The sequence below is a fragment of the Thermobia domestica genome, chromosome 7 (genome assembly GCF_964235325.1).
Source record: "Thermobia domestica chromosome 7, izTheDome1.hap1.1, whole genome shotgun sequence".
Lineage (NCBI taxonomy): Eukaryota > Metazoa > Arthropoda > Insecta > Zygentoma > Lepismatidae > Thermobia > Thermobia domestica.
The window spans coordinates 278321224-278345131 of NC_137460.1; the positions used below are offsets into that span (position 1 = coordinate 278321224).

The following is a 23908-nucleotide window of genomic DNA, read 5'->3' on the forward strand; positions in this document are numbered from 1 at the left end:
TGCACATCCTCTTCTTCTAAAGCTTTAATTCTATACGTAGGTGCATTAGATGGTATAACTTCGCTAATAAGAAATACTTCTGTTGACCAATTAGGTGTATATCCTTTTTCAAATAACCCTTTCGATTTACTTGTTTTCTCATTCTTTTTATTAACTTCTATAGGCTTGAAACCAATGGTTCTATGCATACGATTATTATACTTGTTAACTAGTGTTGGTAATATTTCTATCAATTTATAATTTCCTTGTGTTGTAAATTTTTGCACGTGTTTTGTTTAAGAGTTATATTGAATCTCTCAACAACAGAAGCTTTCTTACCCCTATAGGTTGAGTAATGATTAATCTTATTTTCCTCCATCACCTTCTTAAATTCTTTATTGAAAACTCTTTGCCTTGATCAGTTTATAAGTTACGAGGTTTTCTCGTTCTTAATATGGATTCAAATGCTTCTGTAACATTTTTACCGCTCTTATCTTTAACAGGAACATCAAAAGCATATTTCGAAAACATATCTATAATCGTTAGCAAATACTTATAGCCTTTGTTTACTTAGAGATACCTTTTAACATGCCACTATGCATTTCCACAAGATCTGCTTGCCATAAATCATCTATTCTTTTAACAATAGCATTTAACCTAAGATAATTCTTTCCAGAACGTTTGTGAATTTCTTCTATAATGTCTTCTCTAATATCTTTACCTTGTTTTAGTCAATCTTTCTTTTTAACGAATTACGATTTAGTAACACCACATATTGAACCAATACCTTTCTTACTATATCTTCCATTCTGTTTTTTTTTCTATTCTAATAGTGTTTTCTTCGTATCTGTTGATTTCTTACACTTAACACAATACATCCTGTTTATTATATACAAATTTAAAATTCATCATTACCTAATACTACCCTCCTAACATTATCATTATCACTTGATTCGTTTTCGTTTTCATCTTCATCCTCTCTTTCTACATACATAATAAGCATTAATGATTTGCCTTGTTTCAAATCAGAATTTTTGGATTGTCTAATTGTTAACTGATCATTTATATTAAAGTGTAATGGAAAACTTTCAAATAGAATGCCATTTAAAAATGTGTCTATAAGTTATGAATTGAAACTTGATTCTGTATGCATTAACTACTTCTATAAAGAAATTTGTAGGCAGCAGCTAAATTATATACAAAAATGACTGATTTCTCAACATCATCTTTTGCCAATCGACATGGTAATTCTACAGTTTCTTTTTGTGTAAACTCTTCGTTTGCTTATTCAAGCTGCTCTAATGTTACAACATCTTGTTTATCGATAGCATTAGATACATTAACCCATCTTTTATTCTTAAAATCAACCCAGGATGTATAATTTGACGTAAAAACTTCTTTTTTACTTTTAATGTTAGATGTAAGTTTTAGATGTAAGTATTTTATGATTTTGAATGTCATAAAAGTCTATGCGCAAAGCACCCTGCCCAATCTCACCCTACTCAATCTGTGCTGGTCAAAGATATTTCCAAAATGGTTTGGCCTAGAGTTTGGCCCAGGAGTTAGGTTATTACACTACTGTCCTTTACCCAAAGAAAAGGTGTTACTTCGAAAAGGTGTTGTGATAAGGACACATCCTACTTAGGTTCTGTTCGATTTTCACATTATCCAGTAGCTGACACCTTTTTCCTATCTTTAATTTGCATAGTATCTCATAACTCAATTCATCCTTATATAGGGTTAAAAGAATTTATTTTCATTTCCGTAACTTCAGTATGTTTATTTACTTTGCTGTAGGACGTAATATTGAGGTCTCAAATATTCAATAATAATAATAATAATGATAATAATAATAATAATAATAATAATAATAATAATAATAATAATAATATAGGTAACAATTTCCGTATGAGGACACATTGTATTAAAATCTCCGTAGCGTTAGCCAAAAATTACAAAATAGTCGGGATTAGAGAGAAGTGTCAGGATCAACAGGACATACCCTCACAAACGTCCCTACAACTAGCTAAATGTTATAACGGAAAGTTTCCCTAGTACTAGTTAAATGTTATAACGGAAAGTTTCGAGGCAAATTTCGTGTAGAAAGTATGTATTCTGAAGTCACAAGAACCGTAAGAAAAATTGCTTTTAAGTGATGGTTATGCCGGCTAAGCTACAGAACACGTCGATGATGAGAATGAAAGAAATATTAAAATAAAGAAAATACGAGGAAGCAGAACACGGAGGAAATCTATACACACGTTGTTTGTTCAGCACAATGCATACTAGGCGGGAGCTAGGTGGAACAGGTTGTACCATTAAATTTACAACACTTCAATAATAATAGTAATAATAATAATAATGCTATTAAAAGTTTGTAGTTGCACTAAAATTCGGCAAAACTTACTTAAACGTAGGGGTTTCGAGGAAGGGGTACAGCTACTCTAATTGAAACGAAAGCTTTCTGCTGATATTTCGTGTAGAAAATATTCTGCTCTACGTTTCCAGGAAAATAACTGTAATAGAAAGAACTGAATATAATTGAACACTAAAGCTTGTAATAAACTAACGTGTGGAGTTTGCAGATGTAATTTTAAAAGCCTTGCTACAAAAATATATACCCAGACCATAAATCAGTGAGCTCTGAAGTACAAACTAACAAAATAATATATAAGGTGCAATCTACATAGCAATTGTTGCTTAAAGAGTGGCATATACTATTTCCAGAATCAAGATAAGACGAGAAATGTTTACGATACTTTTCGTCTCGTCTCGATTCTCATCTCCAAAGCATGTCGATAGAGTGAGTTAGCCTTGTCCCGTCTGGAATTAAAATGTTAAGTCTCATCCCGATTTTGTTTGGTTTGTTTTTAGAATCTTTTCATGGGCAACGTTACACAAAACCATTTTTTTTATTTCTGCTTGTAATGGTATGACCTGAGCGATAATAAATTTTTAATTTTTAAATATTTTTCCGCATAATATTTATTATTACTAGTATTATTCTTGAAAATTTGATATTTGAAGTGTTGAGACAAACGAGTATTTATTTATTTATTTATTTATGACTTCTTTTACGTGGCGAAGTTAAGGATCTGCAGCCTTCTCCGAGCACTTAACCACGTGCATACATTATATATATTAAAAAAAACACCAATATATAGAAAATATTAACAATTACAAAAGAAAAGTATTGAACCACATAAAAAAACAATATACTACTCAATTAAAAAAATGGTTAAGCACTTCAAAAAAAAATTGAAAAATATTATTCAATAGGGGAAACAAAAATAACATGGAGAAACCAAAAATTGCATATTGCATATAGCAGTACTAGAAGTATGAATAAGCTGTACAAATTAACATAGGTTACCTATTGGTTGTGTGTTCATATGTGGGTTATTAATAATCTGGTAAAACGAAGATGCCTCATGTGCTACCAGTGTCCTTATCTTTACTTAAGAGAAGGGAATATACCGATTTTTTTTTTTAATTTGGCGACTGTGGAAACCTTGTTTATTAATTGAGGTAAACTGTTCCAGAGGCGTGTAGTACTTACTGTGAAGGATTTTGAGTATGAATCAGAATTGTGACTGGGGATGGAGAGCAAAAAATTATCTTGTGATCTTGTGCTTCTAGTATGAAAATCTCATAAATATAAAAATCTACGGACTAGATACGATGGTTCTGACGTAGTCAGTATTTTGTACAATAGGGTAAGATTATGTAAATTTCTTCTTCCGACTAACGTCAGCCATGACAGTTTTTTTTTATAAAAAGATGTGAGATGTTCCCTGTAAGTTATATTGAAAATAAATCTATTGCAGGCATTTTGCAGTCTTTGCAAGCGCTTTGATTGATTTTCTGTTAGATCAGAATAGACTGAGTCGCAATAGTCAAGACGTGGGAACACCAGTACCTTGACAAGTTTGATCTTCAAAGATATTGGTAAGAAAATTCTTAGTCGATTTAACGTATGTAGGGCACCAAATGCTCTCTTAGAAACTCCATTTATTTGATCTGACCAGGAGATATTTTGATTTATTATGACTCCGGAATTTTTGCAGCTGTAGAGAATGGAATACCAGTATTGGACAATATTATATTTGGGAACTGATAGATATTAATAGAAGAAAGAATTCTTGGGGAGCCAATTAAGATGCACTGCGATTTTGTTGCATTTAATTTTAATCCATGAGCCGTAGACCAGTCGCTGATTTTGTTTAACTCAGTATTTATTTTCTCAATCGCATTATTAATATCTTGTTGGGGAAAAGAAGCATATAACTGAAAATCATCTGCGTAAATATGGTGTTTACAATAGGTGAGAATTTTAGGGAGATCATTAATGTAAAGGGCAAAGAGAAGGGGACCTAGTACGCTACCCTGCGGCACTCCACACTGTTGATACAATGCCATGTCGATATGTGATCCTGATTGATCACTACTCTTTGTTTACGTTCGTGAAGGTAAGAATGAAACCATTTAACCACTGATTCAGAAAAATTAAACAATAATAATAATTTCTGAAGTAATATATCAAAATCAATAGTTTGAAATGCCTTACTATAGTCAAGTAGAGTAAGGAGCGTCAGTTTTCTGTTATAAATAGCCAATCTTATATCCTCCGTTATGTTTACTAGTACAGTGCATGTGCTATGATTACTTCGAAAACCAGATTGAAATGTATCCAATAAATTATTTGTTGTTAAGTATTCCTGAATTTGATCATTTACAATATATTCAAAAACTTTTGAAAGCTCGGGAAGGACACTGATAGGACGATAGTCTGCAATATTATCAGCGTTGTTCTTTTTTGGAAGTGGGGGCACTTTAGCGAGTTTGCATACTGTGGGAAAAGTACCTGTGGCAAGAGAGTAATTAAAAATGTCAGTAATAGGATTAAGTACATGCAGTAGGATCTTCCTTATCATGGTTATTGAAATATCATCTGTACCAGTGGCTTTAGATTTAATTCTTTGGATCGCTTTTAATACATGTGCAGACTGTACGTGAGAAGACGAGAACAGAGAGTTAATTTCCGAAGCTACAATATTCTTCATTGTTTGCTGTTTCATGGAGGCTGGTACCATACAGCTTTGCAGAAAAAGTGTTCAATTCATCTGGCGTATAGTTAACAGCGTTCTTGGCTATGTTTCTCCCAACACCTAATACTTTAGCAATTTCCAAAGAACCGCTCCATTATTTTGGAATTCAAGTATTTAATAGGCAAAGCGCCGTTTTGCCTTCCTTCCTTCTTGAGTGCAACGGTTTCTTAACATCCTATTGTTTTCGAATTTCCTATTAGGATTTATTGTGCTATCACTGGAAGGATCACTATTTTTAACCTATCTCCTGTATGCTCTATAAGCTTTATCTCTCCGCGCCATTAACGAACGTAATTCATCGGTTTAGCATGGTGATGGGTGTTGCGAAACACGTTTCTTAACTACAGGGGCGTGTCTATCATAGAAATTTATTATTAAAGAATTATTAAAGAAGTATTCAAATATTTGAATGTAATAAAGCGTGTGTTATCGCTTGTCAACCGCCATCAACATTCCTAGTAAAAAAAAAAAAATGGTCGACATGTATTCGATCGAAAAAGTTCCAGATTACTGGCCAATCGCCTAGACCACTGAACTACAATCACTACGCTGTAAATGATTCGTCTTTAGTCTGATTACTTTAAGTTTCTCTGCCTCACCTTGGAAAGATGTATATTATTTTTTTTCTTCGTTTCAAAATGCCTTTCGTATTCCTTTTATGATGATATAAGTGAATGATCTTCGGTAGAGTTTATTTTAATAAGTTCAGTTGTTCTTAAACCTTTGATACGCAAGTTTGTTTTTTCTCCACATGAAACTACAGAAAAGACAGATTCAATTCTCGTACTGTGCATTTGTTTCAAAGCAGCCACGGTCAAAGACTTATGACAGCCGCGGTATAAACGATGGCTCAATTTGATATATTGAAACAAACTACAGCCTCTTATTTTGAGAATAGAAAGATATGGAAACTACTCAGTGGTACAATATTTGTACAATATTTCATGTAATATAATAAATTGAGTGTAATTTTATCATGAAATATAGAGAATGATTATTTTTTTGTTGCTACTTAATCATTATCTCCATTCACATTTCCTTATTTGTTGAATTTGTTACAGGCGCAATAACGTATTACCATTCCACGGAGAAGACGACTCGTGTATTACTTTAAAGGAAACCATTTCTCATTCACATGAGGAATCTCATACTTCGATGCAGTTTGGCAAGGGGTTTCATCCATCACTTTTGTCAAGGCATATTCTAGCTCAGGAGAGTCAAAAGCGTAATACCTACCGAAAGAGTGAAAAACACTTTAGTCAAAGTACAACTTTGTCAAGCAATAACTTAGTGCACACAGGTCAAAAATCCCACAAATGCGGAGTATGTGGAATGGAATTTAGTGTATGTTCATGTTTGGCTACGCACATTTTAAATTGTACAGGTGCAAGGTTACACACATGCCAAGAGTGTGGTAAGGGATTTAGTGCACGTTCACATTTGGCTAGACACATGTTAATACACAGAGGAGAAAAATCTCACACGTGCCAAGAGTGTGGTAAGGGATTTAAACAACGTTCACATTTGGCTACACACATGTTGATCCACACAGGAGAAAAACCTCATACGTGCCAAGAGTGTGGTAAGGCATTTAATCATCGTTCCAATTTGTCTTCACACCTGTCAATCCACACAGGAGAAAAACCTCACACGTGCCATGAGTGTGGTAAGGGATTTAGTGCACATTCACATTTGGCTAGACACATGTTAATACACAGAGGAGAAAAACCTCACACATGCCAAGAGTGTGGTAAGGGATTTAAACAACGTTCACATTTGGCTACACACATGTTGATCCACACAGGAGAAAAACCTCATACGTGCCAAGAGTGTGGTAAGGCATTTAATCATCGTTCCAATTTGTCTTCACACCTGTCAATCCACACAGGAGAAAAACCTCACACGTGCCATGAGTGTGGTAAGGGATTTAGTGCACATTCACATTTGGCTAGACACATGTTAATACACGGAGGAGAAAAACCTCACACGTGCCAAGAGTGTGGTAAGGGATTTAAACAACGTTCACATTTGGCTACACACATGTTAATCCACGCAAGAGAAAAACCTCACACGTGCCAAGAGTGCGGTAAAGTATTTAGTGTACGTTCACATTTGGCTATACACATGTTATTCCACACAGGTGAAAAACGTCACACATGCCAAGAGTGTTGTAAGTCATTTGATCGACGCTCAGATTTGGCTTCTCACATGTTAATCCACACAGGAGAAAAACCTTACACTTGCGAAGGGTGTGGTAAGACATTTAAACGACGTTCAAATTTGACTACACACACGTTAATCCACATAGTTGAAAAACATCACACATGTCAAGAGTGTGGTAAGTCATTTAATCAACGTTCATATTTGGCTAGACACATGTTAATCCACACAGGAGAAAAACGTCACATATGCCAAGAGTGTGGGAAGTTATTTAATAAAAAATCAAATTTGGCTACACACATGTTAATCCATACAGGAGAAAAACCTTACACATGTAACGAGTGTGGCAGGTCATTTAATCGACGTTCCAGTTTGGCTTCACACATGTCAGTCCACAAAGTAGTAAAGCATCACACGTGCCAAGAGTTTGGTAAGGGATGAAACATCGTTCAACTTTCGTTACACACGTTAATTCACAAAAGATATAAAGATCACACATGCCAAAGTGTGGTTAAGCATTTAAATGAAATTCAGAGTTGCTACACCCGATCCAAAATCTCACACGTGCCAAAACCTTGGAATGGAATTTATTTAACGTTCATACGTGTTGCGCCACATAGGACGTAAATCTCACACATGGAAAATGTTGAAAATGATTTAGTCTACGCTAAATCTTTGCAAGGCATTTCAATACACAAGTGACAAACCAAAGAGATGCATAGAACGTAGCCTGCTATTTACATAAGGTTTACATTGAGCAAGTTAATGTTAATCCACACAAGACCAGAGTCTCACACGCGCGGAGTGTAGAAATACATTTACTGGCAGTTCTCATTTGACGAATCGCATGGTAAAACAGTTCTATAACCACAGATATGCGAAGGAAGTACAATAGCATTTAGTTTAGAATCAGCTTTGGAAAGACACGTAACTAGACATGGCATGTAGAAAAGAATTTGCCGCTCTCACAAGTTTAGTTTTGGCAGAAATATTATGCGCACGATAAATACCGTGCTGAAGAGGACTACAACAGAATTAAATATAAAAAGAGTCAGACCACATTAAGCCCTTCAAATGTTCCTGCCCTTTCGAATGGAATGTAAGTTGTGAAGGACAAATTGTTAAGTCCGTATTTTGGGGGCAGATGTTACAGGAAATTGGTTCCGCAACTACTCCACGAATAGCTCTTCTGCTTTGCCGCCACAGCGATTGCTGCATAGTGGAAAGGTGGCTGACGCCGACGAAGATTCAAGTGACGATTTTGCAAAGGAACACTTATCTAGAGATAAAAATTCCAAATGAAGTCCATGAGAGTTCCTGTATGTATGGGAGTTAAGGGCAACTAGTTTAAGCGACATCCATAGTGAGGGCGCACCTTCCTCATCAGCTACAAGTGTAGATCCAGCGGAAAAACATCTGAATTCCAACACTAAGACTTTCTGGACCATCTGCATTTTAGCTGCATCTTGCTTGTCGATACGTGGTTGCGCAGTTCCATTTTCACCGCATATATTTATATTTTCCGTTTATACGTCATTCTTTCATGCTCTTTGACAGAAAATTTTATCCAATTTGAAGATAAGAAGCGATCATAAACTCAAGTCTTCGTCCCTTCAACATGGGTTAAACTGATCAGATAAACATTACGTTAAAATCGAATTAAGGTTGTATGTGTCAAGAAAAGACTGACTAATAATATTGAAAACGATTGAATTCCAGTTGTCTTTGATTTGAAAGCGAGATTAATAGCATTTTTATCCAAAGTGTTAATGACTTTACCGGAATTCGTGGTGTTTGTGCGAAAAGAGGGTCTGTACCTCAAGCGCGGGATGATATAAGGTGAATGTGCATGTGGGTTGATAAAAATGAAGTTCGAAGCTATGTTTCGCATTCCTTACTTATTCTCTTGTATACTTAGAAGTTTTTTAGTATACTGACTTACAAACTTTTCACTCGTTTTATAAGAAAACTTGTTAAATCAGGTTTTAAATTTTATTCAAAAACGTTCTCTTTACCTTTTAAAAATCTGGTACTGTAAGACAACGTCACACCTGTCAAAACGAACCAGCATACAAAGTTTTACACTATTGTATTAATATATCGGTATTTCAACACATTTCTATAAAATTTAAAGCGTGATCCTGTAAAATCAAGCAATAATAAGCTACCAACTTCTGATTTCAGTGCTTCATATAGTTCGCGTTCAAGCTTGGCAAGACAAATTTTAATATACACAAGTGGAAAACTTTACATATACAAGAGACTGGAATACTACTTGGTCTATACTCAAGTTTGGAAGGATATTTTAATACAGCGATGAAACTCTCACACATATGACAACACACAGGCGAAAAGAAGATTTATATGGAGCTCACGTTTTACAATGCACAGGAGAAAACATATTATTAAATACTAAGGAAAAAACTAAAGCGTTCTACGTGTGTAGAAAGGGCTTAATTAAAGTTTCTATTTCCCAACATATATATTAATACAGATGGGAAGTAACTGCTCAGTCAAGACTATGAAGAATGGTATAATCGAAGTTCAATTTTAATGAAACATGCTATCTCATACAGGTAAAAGATGGCTGTGCATAATTGTGAAAAGCGTTTACATGAAGTCCATATTTTGTTAGTGTAAAGACATTGTAAGATATGTGAAACTATTTACTAAAAAATCATGTTTGTACATAAAAAGTATATTCAATTTACACACGTGATAAAATATACAAATGCGAAACATCTTAGTTATCAAAAGTGCGATAAAATTCGTTCAATATTACGTATCAATCTCACTTACTGCCAATTCACGTTTCCGCTCGCGACGACGGTAATTCGGCCGTGATTGATTATTCACATTTTTCAGCATTGTGCATGATGCAAAAAGTGTGTCTTGGTGCATTTAGGTTTAGTAAATCAAGACAAATCATTGTTGACCAAACGTATAAGTTTAATTAAACTATAATACTGCTAAATATGAGTGAAAACACTGTACAAAACACAAAATAACAGATTCGAACCTAACTAGTATCTATGTCACTGAGCTTGTTATAATGCTGATATTTATTGCAGAGAGCAGTAATGATTGAATGCTTTTTGCATATGTTTTTCCAAAATATGTAGACTCAAGGCGGGTTCAAAGTTAAATCAACATCCACTTCACTGCTCTCTTTCTGAGATTGCTTGCATGTATTGCAAGTAGTGATAATTGTTGACTGCAATCTGAACATGTATTTTCCACAGTCATTACATTCAAGGCGAGTTCTGTTGCTCTCTCTTGACCCGCAGATGTAGGAAATATCTCTTCGGATTGGTTACACTGCTTCATCATCGGTAGTTAGTTTTCTGTATTGTGCCAAGCACACCAATTTTGTTTGCAAAGTTGATATTTTACGATGAGCTTTCTGGTTTTCGTTTATTAATTCTAATGCTAACACGTATAGATATGGGTTTGTAATATTTTTTTATGTTAAGGCAGTTAAAAATGAAACAGCGGATGAAAAATAATGAAACTTTTATTTACAATTTTATGTAAATGCGAAACAAAAAATCACGTTTTGGCTCCCTGTGACGGCGAATTGGCCGTCCACCCTCCACTACCAACTTTGGGATTGTACTGAACGGGAAGTAATGCATTTGATAATTTTCTCGCAGAGGATTGATATGTTTAGAGTAGCGAGATATTGCTTTTCCATTACACATTACTTTCTAATCGACATTTACAAACGGAAGAGAATCGGGCTGTTTTCCAAGAACAGGGAAAACAGGTTTCTCTGAAACGTCTATTAAAAATGAGCGAAAGTGGAAAAGAAATAATACATGATTTCGAACACAGAAAGGTCCAGCTTATATTGTCCTGGCTAGAGGCTCTCAGGCCGGAGTGAAAGTAAGAGTAACTCATCCTCTGGGGAAGTGATAAATAAATGAGATAAGGTGGACGAGTAAACGGATTGAACAGGGAGGTACGTCGATTATGCAGTTGAGAATTTATTACAAAAGAATTCATTAAGATTTGTGCACCTGATATAACATTGTACTTTAAAAGACTTATGCTAGAAGTTTAAGATCTAGATCTGATAAGATACCAAAATTGTTTCTGTGTTGTTGATGCTGGTGTCTGTTTTTTTTTTTTTTTTTTTTAGATATAATCTAGGTGTTTGCTGCATCTCAATAGCTTTTTATATATCATCCATAATTTATCAAAATCTTTTGATCTTCTAACCAAAAGTTTTCCAAACAGCTTTGCTTGTTCGATTACCTAGTCCTACTCTGGAGCTATACCAACGCATAACTTTCCTCATATTACAGTACTATATCGAAAAACTAAATCTCACCTATATCAGCAAACGCCTCTAAACTCAGCACCCTTTATTCATACAATATCTATTACCTCCCTTTAGATCCTACACGAAATCGCTATCAGCATACCCCTTGTCCCTAATGTTTACGCCCTGTTAGTACACTTTACCCTCGTGACATTCATTGTTCTTAACCCTACAGTGGTAACGTGAAAGACAATTTCATGAATGGTAACACTTTGCTTCCTGGACCCAGGACCATTTATACCATATAAGATGTGAACTAGGATTTAAATTTCTATTATATTTACAATATTAAATACAAACACCAGATAGTGGATACGCTTTAAGCGAAACTGTACATTCACTTTATTGAAGCAATATCTTTCTTGTTATAATTAAGTTCGATACCTATGTGACTATTTTATTGCTTAAATACCAGCACTCAAAATAAAATATTTATTAACTAGAAAGAAGTAAACAAGGATTTCTCCTAATAGGGGTGTATTACACATAAGGAAACTCATTAAGTTCACTGTTGACTCATTATGTTCCATATCGAAAAGACGAGACTTCACGAGAAACTAATCAATTTCTTTATATTCATAAACTATTAGCATTTGGCAACCACACTCTTCAAAACGTTCATCTTTTGCACAATCATGAATATTACACGTTCAGCACACAGCTCGCAACATTCTTCACTTCGATTTTCATGCCACTTACAATGGTTCGTACGTGCAATTCCATGTATCTTCACTCAAAACAAATATTTAACTTCATAGTGATCATATATACCTAGGTATTTGACTATGACTTTTATTTCTATTTCTCAACATTCTCTTCTACTTACTTCATAAACTCATATTTGAACAATTATTATACGAGGAACAATTTCACACATTGCTTACCAGTAAAACGCATCTCACTTCCAAATTTAATTGCAAATTTACCGGCTATCAACTCATTCGACACGATAAGAAGGTTCCGGCTCGACGCGCCACCAGCGCCGTGACAATAGTATTTTATCCTTACACATGGTATAGTATTGACTCTCCATCTAATATTCCAGAACATCTAATCATAACTGTTTATTACAGATCTTTATGTGTCACAATGACAGTCATCTATGTTCGACCAGGTCGTCCTATTCCCCTCCCATTCCAATATATTTCTAATAATTTCCGACATTACTTGATCTCTTCCAATATTAACATCCATAGCCGCTGAGACCGAGAGAAATAGCTTTTAACAATTTATCCCTGCCTCCACTACATGCTTCATTCACCCATTACCAAAACCATTCCGTTCCTGATCTAGTGATCACATGATCTCTTGCCCACAGTATTTTCATCTACATTCTAGATCCTCTGGGAAGTTCACATGTGCCCATTACACTCACTCAAAAAGTTTCCATTACTTCTTCCTCCGTCTGAGCACCTCCTCGGCTAATACTTCGCTACTAAACTTACTAAACTCATACACAGTCAGCGGCCTATCCTCCTTTTACTAAAAATGAATTACACCTTTGAATACCAAAACTGGGTCAATTTGGCCCAGATGATCTTTTATAAAGAAATGCCACAATATCAAAAAGAGGAAGTGGGCTAATATCTTTGGTATTCTTCCATTAGCAACCATTTTTACTTTTGGAACTCATTTCAGTAGAATTCATATTAAAAAAACAAAATACCCCCCAAAATGGCAGAAGTTGTAGCCAGGTCATTTTCACCCAGTTTTGGATACCTCGCGGCACGGCCCACAAGAATATCATTTTATTATTATTATTATTATTATTATTATTATTATTATTATTATTATTTTGCCGACTGAAATGAAACCTGGAATAATCACTTCTCCGTTCTACCGAGCTTTGATTCGGGTAAGAGTAATAGTAAATATTGTTTTATGAAACTCCTTTTTTCCCCACTCTTTCCCACGTCCACACATCACTACATATTTCCTTCTCAGCAATTGTTATATTTTGGTTCAGTTCCCTAAAATATCTGGTTTTATTTTTAGCAAGACACGTGATTCTTCACCCCTTAAAAGTACATAGGTTGGATAACAAGTACTGGCAACCCTGGCGGCACGCGCCAGTCTAGTGACGAAAACCGCGAGGTGGCAGCACCGGAGAAGACAATCTCAGTTGAGGAACTTAGGTGAGTGGGAACGTTGTTGAGTCAGTCAGTCAACGAGAGCAGTGGCGTCAAATTGGTATCGCGAGTGGAAGCGCTCTAAACACAATGTTCACTAAACATGAACAGCGTTCGTGGATCAAAATTGAAGTGGCACGTGGTCGTAGTGCACGAGAATGTTTTCAGGGACTGCGGGAAGCTTGTGGTGCTTCATCGTTGCCATACCGCACCGTAGCTCGATGGGTTAAAGCGTTTCGTGAAGGCAGACGAACGTGGAAGACCGCCAATATTCTGGACGACCTCCAGTGGACAACATGACAATTCAGCTCCTTGCATCCTTGCTGGAGGTGGATAGACGGTGGACTGCGCGTGAGATATCGGCAGAGTTGGGGTGTGCCATAAAACTGTGCTTCACATTTTGAACGACATCTTGGGTTTTCGCAAATTTGATGCACGCTAGGTTCCACATGTCATTACCGAGGTGCAGAAATGGTACCGATATGCACTGGCACAAGAATTGCTCCACAGCCACCAGAGGGAGGGTGACAATTGCTTGGGCAGGATCGTTACCATTGATGAAACGTGGGTTTGATCCTACGAACCATGTTTGAAGCGCCAATCCAACGACTGGAAGCATCCCGGTTCCCTCTGCCAAAGACTGTGCGCTCTAGTCAGGGAGTAGTGAAGGTGATGTTGATAGTGGCGTATGATGTCCAAGGGGTTATTCTGCACCATGCTGTACCAACAGCGCAGACTGTGAATGCGCCATATTAACTTACGTTCTTGCAACACCATCTGCGTCCCACACTTCGGAGAAAGCGACCTGATCTTTTGGCACGGACCCCAATCATTTTGCATGACAATGCGTGCTGTCACACAGCTACCGCCGTGACGGACCTTTTGCGTGCCTGGAACTGGGAGATACTGGAACTTCCACCATATTCGCCGGATATGAGTCCGTGCGATTATGACCTGTTTTCCAAGATGAAGCAACCACTTCGCGGACATCGATACAACACCAGACAGGCCATCCTCAATGCCTTAGGGCGGTCGCTGCGAAACATAGCCAGAGAACAACGTGCTGACGGAGTACGGCTCCTTCCATACGTGTGACAGAAGATTGTGGACATGGGGGTGATTACATTGAAGGAATGTAGAACGTATTTTCCCTTTTAATACAGTCATTTGTAAATTATAACAATTGTGCCATTGCTTTTTATCCATCCCTTGTATGTAATCTGTCACAAGCTTGTTTGCAAGGCGCATTGCACTAGCAAACCGCTGCAAGGACTGTCAGGTGTAATCAAAATACAATGTGTGACAGAATTTATTCCTAACAAAGCGTATTTCTATGTATAAATTTCTAATGTTACAGTACTATAATTCAGGTATTGTTTGAAAGAATCTAAAGCCGCCACTGACAGTGTATACAGCGTATGAAATTTACTGCAAGAAGCACGAATGGGTCAAAATAAACCACGCTTAGTACTTTACCTAACATTTTAGGTTTGGTTCTCTAAAGGTTAATCCACTCTAATCTCTACCACCAATCATTCAACTCGCAATTGAGCTTTTCATCCCTCAAGCCGCATATATATCACCTCATCATCCTAAAGTTCCTCCGCGCTACTTTCGTCTAGTTAAACACTCACGTCAAATCTATACAGAATATGATTGCACTGGCAACCACGAAGCTCTTCAGCAAAATAGAACCCTCCACCGAACAGTGTATAAATTACGACAGTGGATTAAAACCTGAAACACAATTTCTGCCTTATCACACCCTTCGCAATATTAGATGCGTTTCAACGCATTAGGTGGTAAATTTACCCAAACCATTTATCCTCTCTTACATCATGATCAGGAATTGTACAGAGACCAAGGAAAAGCTAAAACCTTTGCTTCCTAATTATAGGAGATTTTTACACCTCTATCATTCACTTAGCATTTTAGGCCTAATTATTATCCTGTAGGCATTTCAACTGCAATTCACCACATATCCATCTTCAACCCAACATATATACTCACAAAGCACTCACTACCTTCATTTCTACCACTGAAATCACTAATTTCATCTATCATAAATGTTATAATGACCCGAAAATCAAGTCCACGAATACTGCTAAATCTTACAAATCATCCAAATTTCTCTTGTTTTTTAAAATCAACAATACCGTCCGATACAGCTCAACAGAATCTCTACCAAATTCTAGAGAAAAATATCGTCAAATGACTTCATGCTCATGTTTCTCATTACTATCTTTACCACACCATCAAGCACGCTCCCGCTCACAAATTACCATCAACGATCAGCTTCTGCGTCTCCTCAGCTGCATCCATAAGCAGTATAATACCACCAAGCCATCCTGCCTGGTACTCTTTAATTTAGAAAAGGCATTTAATGACGTGTAGCGTTAGGGTTTGCCTTCAAACCTGCTACACTTTCGCCTTATCGCATATATCCGTTTTATTTACAATTTCTTGTCTGGCCACCGTACTTACGAATACTTTAATCAACAATCATATCAAATGATATTTATGCACTCAGCCGTATTTAAGGCTCTTTACTATCACCCTTATTATATCTGTTTTATGTTGTTGACATGCCTCTTTCCCCACAAAGTATTCAGTTATTTCCATGCGCTGATGATACAGCTTTTTTTTTTTTTTTTTTTTTTTTGCAATTTGCAGTATTATACACTAAGTAAACAACTCCTTACAACCAATAATACAGACGTTTGGTCTGTGGTGCAATAAATGGCTACTGAAATCCAATGCTGCTAAAACCCAAACTACAGCATTTCTGGCCCCTAAGAAACGCTCCAGAGTTCACAGTAATTCACTTCCATCACTGTTAACGACAACTGTCTTAGAATCTCCAAAACATTTAATACTTAAGACTCACCATAGATAGACACCTCAGATGGAAGACTTATGTCCAGGACATCAATAGAAAGGCATACATTTGACTCAATCTATTAAAACGACTTACTGGCACAATCTGGAGTAGTTCTACAAACCTACTCTTAAACACTTATTTAGTCTTCCTTCGACCTGTGATTAGTTACGGCCATACCGTTAGGTCTCGGCAGCTACCCCCCTTTTTTTTATCAAAAACTTAAGGTTCTCGAACATCGCACACTCAGAATTCTATACCACATCAATCTCCTGAGCTCTATGCTCGCGTGACTTTTCAATACATATGGTTCCATGTAGAAAAGCTTTGCCTCAAATACTTCCGGAACGCTGCATCCTCATCGTCCACTCCTCTCTGATTCCATCAACGCTCATATTTATTTTTATATCGTTCACAGCATCAGTCATTCTACATCTTCCTCCTCTTTACAATGTATCATTATTCCTTACCACCGAATCATCAAGATCTTCCCCTCATCAGAAAGTTTCTTCTCTATCACCCTCCGCACAATATCATACAATCATATTCTACACAATAATTCCTTTGTCACTAACAGAGCTACCCATCCCTTTGAATAATGCTTGAAGAAGTCCCCGAGGGATAAGAATATCCGTCATTTTACAATATATTATAGTTTGTCTCGTCCAAACGCACCTCGTCTCATAGATATCACTCAACAACGCAATATGACGAAATGTAAATCCAAATATTTTCATCATGATGTCCATAATTCATTGTAAAATTTCCTTTCTCCACCATCATTATAATTACGATTGTAAAGATCGTAATGTCCTATTTACTCACGTTGTTTATGACATAAAATTACAAAAATTTTAAAATCCGTTAGACCATCTTTAACTCCTTTCTCGAAATACCCTTCACTTCTCTTTCCCCCATGGAGGGCATAACCCATGAGTGGGTGGTTATCTAAAACAAACGTGCGCCATACCTTTACGTTATAATTTCAATTATTATGTTATTTCTAAAGGGTGTCTTATAGGTAATTTATGTCTTGAAGCAAAGTAAAGTTCCTTGTTTATACCTTTATCAAAAGACTGAAGTCGCTGTAAGACCGTAAGTAAAATTTTTCCCAAATATGTACCCCGTTGGCACTTTCAGATAATGATTTTTTTAAAAAAAAAATTCCGTATCAGGGAGCCAACACAAATATAGGGAATAAGTGTGAGGTTTAGGACAGTTGGAGATGTGGGACAGTGATATACCTCTCTGGTGATTTGTGTTAAGCCGTAGCGGTTGCTAGCAGATGTGGCGGCTACGTTTAATGAGCATTGCTACCAGGTTCTGAACGTGCACAAGGTTTTAGAAGCAAAGACAGATTTTCCTTCACCGCTGATAACTATTATATCAGATGTATATTATAAACATATTTCACAATATGAAGAGGTAGTAGAGGATTTGATATAAAAGTAGAGAGTTAGGTATTGAAAGTATATTTAAAACATTTTTGTATGATTCTAATACCAGAGTTCGTGGCTTTATAGTGACAGTAGTAAAAGTGGATATACAAGGAGGATTATAACATGATGAGTTGAGGAGGATTGGGACACTGTCCCACTCCTTTCTGCTCACATGTGTGAAAACGTTGGGTACCCTATTATAATTCCTGTGCTTCCGCTTGACTAACGCTATATTTATTTAGTACTTTTTCTCATCAGTGTTTCAGAAAAATGCCAAGGAAGTGGAAGAAGATAAACATAGACTAAATACAAACAGCAAACAGTGATATTCTGCAAGCCGTAAAGATAATAATATAGAAAAAGAAGAGTATTTGAGAGGTAGCAAGAGAACACAACATGTTGAAAAGTACAAGCAAGACTCAAATGGAGATGCTGTAATATTTCAAGGAAATCTCTTTGTGAGAAAGTCTCGTTAGCGCAAGTAAGACGAACTATGGGCTTAGAACGAGGCACGGACGAACTTTGACTTACGCATATGAAAATGCCTTGAAGAAGAATATGCCAGAATTTTAAACTGTGCAGAAAAAGGCGGGATATGGCTGGCTTAATGGTTTTATGGAGCATCCCCCTCAGTTATCTCTGCGATCCCTGGAACCAAAAGTTTATCAAAAAGTACCAGCTTCAATAAGCAGAACGTGGACGACTTTTTGAACAATTTGAAATCACCATATGAGAAATGAAACTTCACTCTGAAGTGTACTTTTACCTGTGATCAAACTGGATTTAGTACCATACACACAACGCCACCTGTGATAGCTTCACGAGGACAGAATTATTTCGGACAGGTAACTTGAGCGGAACGTGCTGAACAAGTGACAGTCCTATACCTTCAATGCAGTTAGGAATAGAATTCCTCCAGTTTTTCTATATTCGAGCGTAAAGTACAAGAATTTCTTCCTGACGAAAATACCACCTCATAGCTTGGTATTAACAAGGATCACTGGATGGATGATTGCTGAGCAATTTGGTGTTTGTTTAGAACACATTAACCAAATTTCAAAATATTCGAAAGAAAATCCAATCATATTGCTCCTCGAACACCACGAAAACCTCCTAAACATCATTGTGGTAGAGAATGCTTACCAAAATGGCGTGTTATGAACATTTTAGCCCGCATTGCAGTCAAACTGCAACTGGTGGATGTTTCGCTTTATGGACCTCTGAAGACCCATTACAATCGTGTGTGCAATGACTGGCTGATTAATAACCAAGGAGAAACTATTTCTCCTCATTCTATTGATGAGTATATAGGACGGGTTTACCACAATATGACACAATAGAATATCATATCTCGATTTAAAAAGACTGTAATATACCCTTTCAACAGTGCTTCTTTTACAGAAGACTAATTTCTGATATCTTTAGTAAATGACCGTCCAAATCCCTCGTTGAACAGAAACGCACCGTTTCACCAGCAAACTCTATAGGCAACCTTACCACGCAGAATGTTGCTGTCATATCTGAGGGTATGGACCATGGTTCATCAGAGCTTCTGCCTCAAAGCTCGCTTATATTAGCTATCCAAGAAACTACATATGTTATATTTAGCAGTAATATTTTCCACTGCGTTAGTATTCACTCAGAATATCCGTCCTTATCCGAAGGCTGCCTACCCCTCTTAATAAAACCAACCGTGAGAAAAAGAGAAGTGGTCGAACATGAATACTTACAGCAACTCCAAGAAAGATGAAACCAAAGAAAAAGGCTTTGCACAGCAAAAGCGAAAGAGATGTCGGTATTAGAATTCATTTACAACAAGTAAGAGGAAGGTTGATACGAACTCAGAGTCCTCAATCGAAGACAGTATTTTCTCTCAAGAACAGTGTGTTGATATATCCTTTAGTAGTTCTCATAGTGATGTAGGTCTATCAATGAACGAAATAGGATGGAAAAACACTAATGTCAATGTTGAAAACAGTAATATTATACTTCTTAAATTTTACATCAATAATGCGTACAGTTTCTGCCAGGTTTTCCAGACCAATTACTAATGGTTGAGATCACTCAATGGTAATGTTTACTTCTTCTTTTCAATTAAGTAATATGTTTCAGAGTAACTTCCGAATTTCTTTTCGTGAAGTGAGTAGTGTGTTTTCTTGAAATGTAAATAATTATTAAGTGGAAGTTATTATGTATATTGTTGAAATTATTAATATGTCAGGCGATGTAATTGTAAACTTAATAAAAAAATAAGAAATAGTTCAACTCTGCGCTGCACAGCATTATTTGTTTCATAGAGATTATAATTATTGTTATAGTTCGATGTGTCCAATTCTGCTCTGAGTTTATGGGAGTAGGTGATGGTGATGATCGACCACATAGTAGACTGAAGAACGTGAGATGAATCGGGTTCGGGACAAACCTGAGAAGTCACACGGATAGGGTGTTTATCTACCTAAAGCTCACTTGACGAGACCTAGGATCAAAACAGGAATCCTACATATCAGAACTGATCGGTCTACTACTGAGCCACTTCGAGAACCGGAAACATTCATGTTGGAAATGAACGTAATTCTTTCTACTCCATATCTTATCCGGAATTGCATCCGAAGCACCGGGAATTATCAAAAACCCTAAAGAAAATACACATACTTCATATTATGTGAAATCAAATGTACATTCTAATTATCCATATTCTTCTCCACATCCACATTTCAAAAGCCTGCAATCTTTTATCGTCCCTTTTGCTTAAGTCCATGTTTCTGCCCCATTGAGAGAAAATGTATAAAGCAATCTAAACATCTGAAAAGAAAACAGGTTCGCAATTATAGTATCGGTGTCTAAACGTATGAACAAGTACTATGTTTATGGGCTATCTAGAAGCAAATGTGATTAAGAGGTTTGGATAATTTATCTATTCATGTTACAATGTTCAATATTAATGTTTACAGCGTTGAATATTAATGAAAAACGCAAGTGCAACTCTGCAAAAATTGAGTCACACACAACATATTACAGTAATGCTTAAATATAGTTAGTGATGCCCACGAGACAAGATTTGAGAATGTCTCGTCTCAAAAAGTTTCGAAAGTTCTGTCTCGTCTCGAAAACTATATATATTTTCTATTGAAATAGATCTATCTCGTCTCGAATCTTGTAACGAAAATTCTGTATCATCTCGTGCGTATTACTAAGTATAGTGTGTGAAGTAACAAAAAATCAAAATCGCGAACCTTGATCCTTCAATAAATCCCAAATTTTAATTAACCTTTAGTCTAATTTTTGAATTGATTTTACAAATGTTAAAATAACTTATTCGTATGTTTAGTTTGGACCCTCCCGCCCTTGTTCAGTTTCTTCCCTTAGTAATTATAATACTTCAATATGAACGACTCGATTATGTTATATACAGAAACAGTATCAATCAATATTGTATACGCTTAGTTAACTATCTACTCTCTGTATTTCGCGATTCATCGCCATATTTAATCTCACTCTATTAATAGAAAAACTCCAATTTAATCTTTTCAGGTGGCTAAAGCGCGTAGCTCCATGGTAGATTCATAATAATTAGCGACTTGCTTTTCGAACTGAATGAAAATCTTACCTGGTGAGGGATAACGCGCTCTTTAGTGTCCGAATTCTCGTTTATATTCGCGAGATCAGACTAGTTAAAATTCTTTGCCGTGTTACCTCTTACGAGAGAACCTATCCAAGTGAAACTGTGAAAAACTGATATTAAAATTAAATAACAAACAGGCATAAGCTTTTTTTCTAGCATGGCAACACATATGCATTGAAATGAGTATTAATACACAATATCTGTTGAATATTACGGAGGCTTGCGGACAGGTTTACAGTGCATTTCACGGAGTTCGATATTGTAAGGATCCTAGCGAACTCCTGAGCCTTAACCACTGTACACTATAAGTTAAATTCATGCTTAATTAAAAACTATTTGTTTAAATTTAACACTGTTAACCGTTATCACCTGTGCACTACGGGCAACAATCCGCTAGTATTTCTTCAGTTTTGCCCTTTGTTTTAGCGCCATAAATGTTTTTGTTCATAAATTTCTTTGTCTATGATTTTGCATATACGTAGCGTGGGCATTAGATTTTGACTTCTACTTCATATGCATCTAATTACAAACACACGTATAGAATGAACACAATAAACTTGGAATATATAGTTTGTGTACAGAAAATCATACACGAGGCGCTGCACGGGAGAGCAGTGTGCATACTTTTGGCAGTCAACTTCCTAAGAAATTTATAATAATAATAATAAACAGACAACGAAACAGTTATTTACATAATTTACTTATTTAAGTCTGTAAGTGTAATGTACTTAAGTTTTCTCTCTCTCTCTCTCTCTCTCTCTCTCTCTCTCTTTGAAGGCAACAACCCTTAGGGTACCAACACGTAGAAAAGGACTTGTGGCACTCACGACTATAGGGTGGTGTGTGTTTGCACATCGGCTAATCTTGTTGTTAGTCCCATTTTTTGGACCGGATGAGTTATTCACGGTAGAATATACAAGAAAATATACCTTTCTTTTACTTTTAAAGTAAATAATTACACTCATTCCCTAAATGTGATACTTGTTTCTTTAACTGTATACACATAACTGATTCGTGGAAGAATCGTTGATAAAAATAAATAAAATAAACTCCACAACTATTCTTGTAAATAATAAGTAAAAGTTTGCGTTACACTGTTCATTTTGCTGGGCACGCAAGTGTGCCGTGTTATCCGGTTGTGGCACACTGGAATATAGGGTATGGCTTTCTATTTTTTCCCAGCTATTTTAACTGCTTCAATTGAAATGAATCTATAATAATAAGAGAGTGAATTTAGTCTTCTTATCCTTCGATTTGAAAGTAAGGTCCACTAGAATTGTATATATAAAAATAATAATACTCAGAATTCTATACAGTAGTTTGTTTTATTCGAAATGACATACTTCCTGCAACTGTTTGGGTTGGAATTATTTGAAATCAAATCTTAAAATTTTACGACCTACGGTTATACCGGCTAGGCTATAGGACACGGTGATGATGAGAAATGAATGAAATGGTGCAATGAAGAAAGTGGGAGAAAACGGGAGAATCCCGAGAAAACCCTTGTTCATGGTGTTTCTCCACCACAAAATTCACCTGGTGCGAGCTGGGGTCGAACCAAGGATCCCATGCACCAAAGATGAACGCTTTATGAAAACTTGATATCGAACATATTTGTTTAAAAATACCAGCTTTTTGTGAAATATTGCTTAGTATTCAAGAAAACCTAAGTCAATAATAATAATAATAATAATAATAATAATAATAATACATTGAAAACTCTCTGGACCTAGTGCATTGCCACAATTCCAACAATTAAAATGAATTTGTTTCCTTCTCATGTAAGTTTACAAGGACTTGATCCCTGTTGCTTTCAATATACGAAGAAATTGTCCAATTGTCAAATGAGATGCTACATAAAATGCCCTATGCAACATAATGTAGTATAGAGCCATCATTTCAGGTTGTCTAAAGAACACTTTCGTTTTAGCAAGAAAAGATGAAAATAGGAAGTACTCAGTTTTAACCTAGTAGAAAGTTTGCAGATTTAAGGGAATATGCACAGAGTTGTTGGATATTAAATGTAGTTCGGATTGATGGAGTAAGACATCGTAAGTAATTTATTGTTTGACATATACTGGAAATGGCCAAGCCATTACTTATGGAAATATCGAAAGAGATACGTTAATGGTGTTAGTTTCAAACTATTGTAGAAATGAAAAATTTAAGGAAATCTCTAAAACTCTGAAATCACAGATCCACATTGACTGACTGCTAAGTAAAACTGCTAAATCTGACTAAAGCCAAAGAAAAAGTCTTAATGACCTTT

At 36.1% G+C, this 23908-nt stretch overlaps 1 protein-coding gene across 1 annotated transcript in view; it reads left to right on the top strand.

The window, feature by feature from the left end:
• LOC145690954 (uncharacterized) overlaps positions 1-16394 on the top strand; it is a 57010-nt gene extending 40616 nt beyond the window's left edge. The window contains exon 2 of the mRNA XM_081766420.1: positions 6149-16394. Within this exon, the coding sequence (XP_081622546.1) occupies positions 6149-7688 (1540 nt within the window). The 3' untranslated portion in view covers positions 7689-16394. The remainder of the gene's footprint in view (positions 1-6148) is intronic.
• The last annotated feature ends 7514 nt before the right edge of the window (positions 16395-23908 follow it).